Here is an 8,327-nt window from a genome sequence, read left to right on the forward strand (position 1 = left end):
CCGAGGCCCGGACAGTAACAGAACAGGTTGCACGTGTCGTGCCAGTGTTCAGAAAAATAAACAGAGATAATAAAACTTAAAAAAAAGTTTGCTTGATGCAGGGGAATTTCTTCTTAAATATTTCATAAAATAATAATAAAAAAAAAGGTTCAGAAATGCTTCCAAGGAATGGGAGGAATTAGATTCTTTAAGGTGTATATACTGTGTTATATTAATGGTTGCTATAGCTAGCTAGCATTGTTGCACCAATTCAAACGTGTTATACTGCAATTCTTTTGTTGGTAATGCTTTCCAAACAAAAAGCTGTTCTGAACATTTTGTCTCAATCTGATACGTCACCGAAATCTTAATCCAGATATTTGTTTTCTTGCATAAAAACCGTTTTTTTTTCTCACTGTTGCTAAAGTAAGTGTTGATTTCTAATCAAAGCAACTTCCCAAGCTGAAACTGCTCCCAAAGGTTAAAAAGAAAAAAGAAGAAGTACCCCTGAGCAGTCATGTGGCAAAACCACTGGCAGAAAAATATGCAGCTACGTTTTGCTTTTGTTATTGCTTTCTGTGGGCACGCACTTCGCACAGCCGTCAAACAAATATGCAAAGCAAATCAAAAGAGACAAACGGAAAATAAAAACATTAGTAGCAAGTTCTTCATTCCACGAGCAAGCCAATCAGATTGTTTAATGGAATTTATTTTATTTTCACAATCAAATGTATGTACAAGTCACGTCTATTTACAGGACGACTTAATGTCGATGACGACATTTTCTTCAAATCACATTCTGCTACATTGTGCCTTTAACTTCCTCACTGTTGAATTACATTCATGTTTGTTTTTTTATTTCAGACATTTCAACAGAAAGACAGAAAGCTTAATAATAATAAAAAAATAGTATTAGGGTAAAATAAAAAACTTAGTTTAAAAAAAAATAAGACAAATTAATTTGCATCTTTACAGTAAATTCCAAATGTAAAAAAAAGAATAAACTTAATTTTAAGCAGAATAAAAGACAGTGAAAATCTTTTATTTTTGAACATGCATGACTTTAATCTCCATCTTCTGATATTTGTTATGACACTGGGTTAATTAAGTATATTAGGAATGATTTACAATGTTTATGCATATACGTTTTCCCTCATGTTTGTGCCAATAATACTGAAAATCATGCAAATTACTTTAATATGTCCATTCAAACTGCTGAGTTTGCCATCCTGCTGTTCTTTGTTAATGACGCATAGACGTCATCCGGATGTGCAACGACGCTAATAAGATGCTTTGAGTTGAGTTAATAATGGGAGGCAGTTGAATGTGCTGTTGGAGGTCCTTCCCTGATCGTCACGATGAACTTGAGATGATGTTCTGCAGCTTCATCATCTCGTCGGTGGTCAGAGGAAACCTGGACGTGGGGCTGGAGTTCAGCATCAGCACAGCTGAAGGCTCCACTTCCAACCTCTGCCTCCCTCTCTGCAGCAGGTCTTCCATGTAGAACTTGGAAGACCTTCTCGGGGGACTGCATTCGGGTTTCACCGGACTGCGGGGAGCCGTCGTCTCTTTGGAACAGGCATCCCAGAAATCTGTTGAGTTGAGCTTGTATGGCTTATTGATATCCAGCTGGTCGAGTGGCCAGACGTTCCAGCCACCTCCGACTTTTCTCAGAAGACCACCGGAAGTCTTGCAGCTGGTGAGGTGGCTCTCCTGGTGGTGATCTGCCTGAGCGTTTGGCATGAGTCCTGGTTTGTTCCTTAGCCTCAGGTCCTCAGCTGAGCTCTGGCATTGAGGACTACGAGGTGTTTCGTAGTCTGTCGGGAGAACGTCCACATCCGACACTCGTTTTTTCCCCATGGAGACGTCGTAATCTGGGACAGGTAGCTCTTTCGCTTCAGGAAGCTTTGCCGAAGGACCGTAAAACCTGAGCCAGTTACGAACCACGGACAGCGGTACCTCGATTTCCATCTTGCCTTCCTCGTCTTTGGGTGTCCTATGTAGAACGTGACTGAGATCGAAACCCTCTGCTTCTGTCCTGGCCTCTCTGTCCTCTGGCAGCTGGACTGGAAAGTCTGCTTTCAGAGAGCCGGGTTTCGGTGTCATCTCGAGGATGCCTTTGTTTGGCTCCGGCGTCAAAGCAGAAATGAATATGGGGCTGTCTGAGGGCATCGGGGCTTGGACGTCGGCGTTGCTGCTCTCTTTCTTCTCAAACTCGGAGAGGGTCGGGACACCTTTGCCAGACTCCTGCGTCTCGGTTCCGTCGCTTCTTATTGTGCCTGCACTAAGGGGGGCGTAGAGCGTGGAGGGCTTGTTCAGAAACTTTGGGGTCTTGCTGGACGAGGGTGGGCCGAACGACGAGGGAGGGTCAGTATCGGTGTCGGGCTCTCGAGCTGGAGCTTTCGTGCTCAGGTTCAGGGGTTCAGAGGCTGACAATCCAGTTGAGTGCTTGTACTCCTTCGCCCGCCTACGCAGGTCACCTACATGCCCTTTTACCATGTTCACCGTGTCCCGATGAGTCGGGTGGGAGGAGAGACATGGGACCTTGGGAGGAGGGGGGATATGTGGTGGTATTACAGCGGACGGAATAGACACAAAATGTGGCAGAACTGGGTGAGCTGACCACCCAGTTGGGTAGTAATGGAAAGGTAGAGAGTAGATATTCCCATGTGGGTCCGGTTGGAAGTAGTGGTTTACCTGAGGGGAAATCAGAGATTATCTCAGTGAGACTCATTTCTCTTGTCTGTAAATTAAAAAGTAAGCCTTCCTACATAGTTCAGTGAATTATTCCTTGCATTAGAACGACTTTATTCACATCATTAGCTTATGAAATACAGCTCAAAATGAGTTTGAAATGAAACCAACCATGCCACGTTTGGACGGCCTCTGGCCTTCATTGTCTTTGGGGTCGCGGTAGGGCCTCGACTGATGCTGCGACATGGAGCTCATCAATATGCCTTTCAGCTGACACTCGTAAGGCAGAAGCAACCTAAACAAATGGGGACCGAGTCAGACAAAAGCTTCCAGCGAAGATAAAACCACCCAGTCGCGCTGCTCTCGCAGATAACCCCACTCACTTTTCGTAGTGTCTGCGTGTGCAGGTGGCTGCACTTGTGCTTCGGGGGTTTCCTCCCAGCGTGTTGTAAACCCGTTTCCACAGCTGATGAGATGTCACCTGGAGTGTAGAGGAGAGATTAGTTCATGTTTGTTTGTCTGGAAACGGCATTAAAAACACAGAGACGCACCATGACAGTTTGACTAAAAAAATGAAGTAAGGGTTTAGTGCTCAATCAATATCAACCACTACAAATAACTAAGAAAATTCAGTTGCTTTCCATTCAGACATCTATAATAAATGTGTCTTCATAAATTTGACATTAAAAGATGCTGTAAGGCAAAAATAAATAAATAAAAAGGCTAGTTTTTGGTTATATAATTCAGCAATACCCATCAATAAACATAGCTTAACCTCATAGACCATTTAATCTACTGTTATAAAAATAATGATTATACCATGTATGACATAGAAAAAAAGAATTACCTGATGGTAGCCACCCAAGTCATTGACAGTCTTGAACATCAAAAATAAATCAACTGGAAAGCAAAAACAAACAAACAAAAACATGAATATATGTTAATATAATTATTACTCCATCCATCCATCCATCCATCTTCTTCCGCTTATCCGAGGTCGGGTCGCGGGGGTAGCAGCTTCAGAAGGGAGGCCCAGACTTCCCTCTCCCCAGCCACTTCTTCCAGCTCCTCCGGGGGAATCCCGAGGCGTTCCCAGGCCAGCCGAGAGACATAGTCCCTCCAGCGTGTCCTGGGTCTTCCCCGGGGCCTCCTCCCGGTGGGACGTGCCCGGAACACCTCACCAGGGAGGCGTCCAGGAGGCATCCTGACCAGATGCCCAAGCCACCTCAACTGGCTCCTCTCGATGTGAAGGAGCAGCGGCTCTACTCTGAGTCCCTCCCGGATGACTGAGCTTCTCACCCTATCTCTAAGGGAGAGCCCAGCCACCCTACGGAGAAAACCCATTTCGGCCGCTTGTATCCGCGATCTCGTTCTTTCGGTCATGACCCAAAGCTCATGACCATAGATGAGGGTGGGAACGTAGATCGACCGGTAAATCGAGAGCTTCGCTTTTTGGCTCAGCTCTCTCTTCACCACGACGGACCGGTACAGCGCCCGCTTGACAGCAGACGCTGCGCCAATCCGCCTGTCGATCTCCCGCTCCCTTCTTCCCCCATTCGTGAACAAGATCCCGAGATACTTAAACTCCTCCACTTGGGGCAGGACACCCCCCCTGACCCGGAGAAGGCACTCTACCCTTTTCCGGCTCAAGACCATGGCCTCGGATTTGGAGGCACTGATCCCCATCCCGGCCGCTTCACACTCGGCTGCGAACCGATCCAGCGAGAGCTGCAGATCACGATCTGATGAAGCCAAAAGGACCACATCGTCTGCGAAAAGCAGAGATGAGATCCTGAGGCCACCAAATCGGATCCCCTCAACACCTTGGCTGCGCCTAGAAATTCTGTCCATGAAAGTGATGAACAGAATCGGTGACAAAGGGCAGCCCTGGCGGAGTCCAACTCTCACCGGAAACGAGCCCGACTTACTGCCGGCAATGCGGACCAGACTCTGACACCGGTCATACAGGGACCTGACAGCCCGTATCAAAGGGCCCGGTACCCCATACTCCCGGAGAACCCCCCACAGGGCTCCCCGAGGGACACGGTCGAACGCCTTCTCCAAGTCCACAAAACACATGTAGACTGGTTGGGCGAACTCCCATGCACCCTCCAGGACCCTGCTGAGGGTGTAGAGCTGGTCCAGTGTTCCACGACCAGGACGAAAACCACACTGCTCTTCCTGAATCCGAGGTTCGACTATCCGACGGACCCTCCTCTCCAGGACCCCTGAATAGACCTTGCCAGGGAGGCTTAAGAGTGTGACCCCTCTATAATTGGAGCACACCCTCCGGTCCCCCTTTTTGAACAGGGGGACCACCACCCCAGTCTGCCAATCCAGGGGAACTGCCCCCGATGTCCATGCGATATTGCAGAGTCGCGTCAACCAACACAACCCTACAACATCCAGAGCCTTAAGGAACTCCGGGCGGATCTCATCCACCCCCGGGGCCTTGCCACCGAGGAGCTTTTTAACCACCTCGGCGACCTCGCCCCCAGAGATTGGAGAGCCCAACCCAGAGTCCCCAGGCTCCGCTTCCTCAGTGGAAGGCATGTTGGTGGGATTGAGGAGGTCTTCGAAGTACTCTGCCCACCGGCCCACAACGTCCCGCGTAGAGGTCAGCAGCACACCATCCCCACTATAAACAGTGTTGGTGCTGCACCGCTTCCCCCCCCTGAGACGCCGGATGGTGGACCAGAATCGCCTCGAAGCCGTGCGGAAGTCTTTCTCCATGGCCTCTCCAAACTCCTCCCACGCCCGAGTTTTTGCCTCAGCAACCGCCTGAGCCGCATGCCGCTTCGCCCGCCGGTACCCATCAGCTGCTTCCGGAGTCCCACAGGCCAAAAAGGCTCGATAGGACTCCTTCTTCAGCCTGACGGCATCCCTCACCGAAGGTGTCCACCAACGGGTTCGAGGGTTGCCGCCGCGACAGGCACCGACAACCTTGCGGCCACAGCTCCGATCGGCCGCCTCGACAATGGAGGCACGGAACACGGTCCACTCAGACTCCATGTCCCCCACCTCCCCCGGGACGTGTTCGAAGTTTTGCCGGAGATGGGAGTTAAAGCTCCGTCTCACAGGGGATTCCGCCAGACGTTCCCAGCAGACCCTCACAACACGTTTGGGCCTGCCAGGTCTGACCGGCTTTCGCCCCCGCCACCGGAGCCAACTCACCACCAGGTAGTGGTCAGTGGACAGCTCCGCACCTCTCTTCACCCGAGTGTCCAAGACATACGGCCACAGATCCGATGAAACGATGACAAAGTCGATCATCGAACTGCGGCCTAGGGTGTCCTGGGGCCAAGTGCACATATGGACACCCTTATGCTTGAACATGGTGTTCATTATGGACAATCCATGGCGAGCACAGAAGTCCAGCAACAGAACACCACTCGAGTTCAGGTCGGGTGGGCCGTTCCTCCCAACCACGCCCCTCCAGGTCTCACTGTCGTTGCCCACGTGAGCGTTGAAGTCCCCCAGCAGAACAAGGGAGTCCCCAGGAGGAGCACTCTCCAGTACCCCCTCTAAGGACTCCAAAAAGGGTGGGTAATCTGAACTGTCGTTCGGCCCGTAAGCACAAACGACAGTCAGAACCCGTCCCCCCACCCGTAGGCGGAGGGATCCTACCCTCTCGTTCACCGGGGTAAACCCCAACGTACAGGCGCCGAGATGGGGAGCAACAAGTATGCCCACTCCTGCCCGACGTCTCTCTCCCTGGGCAACTCCAGAGTGGAAGTATGTCCAGCCCCTCTCAAGGAGACTGGTTCCAGAACCAGAGCCATGCGTCGAGGTGAGACCGACTATTTCTAGCCGGAACCTCTCGACCTCACGCACTAGCTCCGGCTCCTTCCCCACCAGAGAGGTGACATTCCACGTCCCAAGAGCCAGTTTCTGCAACCGAGGATCGGACCGCCAGGGTCCCCTCCCTTGGCCGCCACCCATCACACAGTGCACCCGACCCCTTTGGCCCCTCCCACGGGTGGTGGGCCCATGGGAGGGGGGGCCCATGTTTCCTCTTCGGGCTGAGCCCGGCCGGGCTCCATGGGTAAAAGCCCGGCCACCAGACGCTCGCCATCGTGCCCCCCCTCCAGGCCTGGCTCCAGAGTGGGGCCCCGGTGACCCGCGTCCGGGCGAGGGAACACCAAGTCCAAGGTTTTCCTTCATCATTGGGGTCTTCGGGCTGCACTTTGTCTGGTCCCTCACCTAGGACCTGTCTGCCTTGGGGCAGACAGGTCCTAGGTGAGGTGATAATTATTACTCAAAAGTAAAATCAATGTATTTGTCATTTATTGCAAATCAGTTCTTTTTTTCATATTTGGTTGCCTTTTTAGACAATTTTTTTCCCTTTCTTGATTTTGAGATCATACAAAATATTCACAGGGAGAACAAAAATAAACCACATAAAATGCTCAGTAGGATTACTTTTTAGAAAATATTTCTTAATTCATAGAGGTATGCAAAGGTTTTTAGCTAAAAAAATTAGCAATATAATATATACTGTATATATTGATCTAAATTCCTCTAATAACTATTTCAACACCAAATCTCACATCTTGATGTGTAGGATGTTTCCTAAGATCATTTTTAATCGATCCGACATTTGATATGTTTGTTGACGCAGCTGGAATGCGATGCACATGAATTGCGTAAGGATGTTACAACGGACAACGGTATGTAAACATTTTTTTTTGTAAAACACAAAGTGAGGGCATATTGACATTCCTCTCAAAGCGTTTATGCAGATAATTACTTTGCTTGAAGCCCAGATTGGGGATCCTCTCTATCGGGGTGTCTCGCTTCTTCATGAAAAGGTAAAGATTTTTCAGGAACTGCTCCTCCGTGATCTCCTCCATCAGCTTTTTGGTGCTCTCCTCTCGGACTTCCACCTGCGCCATTTTCACTTGCAACCTGAAAACAATAACAAACAAGAATTTTTAGGAGAGCAAATTTAAGATTTCATTTTCTTCCCCACTTTATTTCAAGATGTTATCCCAATGAACTTTCTCCTGCTGTTCTCAAATGTATCGGGGGCCTTGCTGCAACACCTCGATGAATCGATGCAACACGGCCACATCGTGTGATACTGAAACTTTTTGACTAATGTCAACAGTGTTAGCGACTCACAGCATCAGCATGAGGCGTAAAAACAGCATGCTTTCAATGCGTCTTTTATCCACTTAGTAAAATCTGTTTCCTTACATGTCAATTATAGCACCATAATATTAGTTAGAGTAGATATTAAAATATTAGAGTTCACATTATTTCAGGTATTTAAAGATTTTGCTGTCCCATTTTCATCCATAATGCAAAATAAATGTCAAAAAGAGTTTTTTTATGGCATCCAAATGAAATCACTCAATGACAAAGATGAACGGTGACCAGAAAAATCGACCAACATGATTAAAAAAAAAATATATCAAGATTAGATATCATGAGATAATTACATCTGGATTTTAACCAAAGTATCTCTTACCTTTTGTTCTCCAGAAGACGATAAATTTGGAAAGGCGGTGAGGAAACACGCCGAGAAAACTGTGTGGGTTAATGATCCCCGCAGGAAGTTTAAAAGACAACTTTCGATCACGGCAGCAGCTTATTAAGGCCCCGTCACGTCAGTCGCACATTTGTCCCTTGAGTCTTGGTGACAAAGTGAT

The 8,327-nt window shown here is 48.6% G+C and overlaps 1 protein-coding gene across 1 annotated transcript; it reads right to left on the reverse strand.

The window, feature by feature from the left end:
* Positions 1-667: 667 nt before the first annotated feature.
* arid6 (AT-rich interaction domain 6) lies at positions 668-8,327 on the reverse strand. Its single transcript, XM_028026447.1, has 6 exons — positions 8,147-8,327; positions 7,424-7,581; positions 3,521-3,573; positions 3,057-3,154; positions 2,845-2,968; positions 668-2,676 (listed from the first exon to the last, which is right to left on the reverse strand). Exons 2-6 carry the CDS (start codon positions 7,566-7,568, stop codon positions 1,333-1,335), a joined length of 1,764 nt encoding a protein of 587 aa, XP_027882248.1. The 5' UTR covers positions 7,569-7,581; positions 8,147-8,327; the 3' UTR covers positions 668-1,332.

This window comes from Xiphophorus couchianus, chromosome 8, assembly GCF_001444195.1.
Source record: "Xiphophorus couchianus chromosome 8, X_couchianus-1.0, whole genome shotgun sequence".
Taxonomy (NCBI): Eukaryota; Metazoa; Chordata; class Actinopteri; order Cyprinodontiformes; family Poeciliidae; genus Xiphophorus; species Xiphophorus couchianus.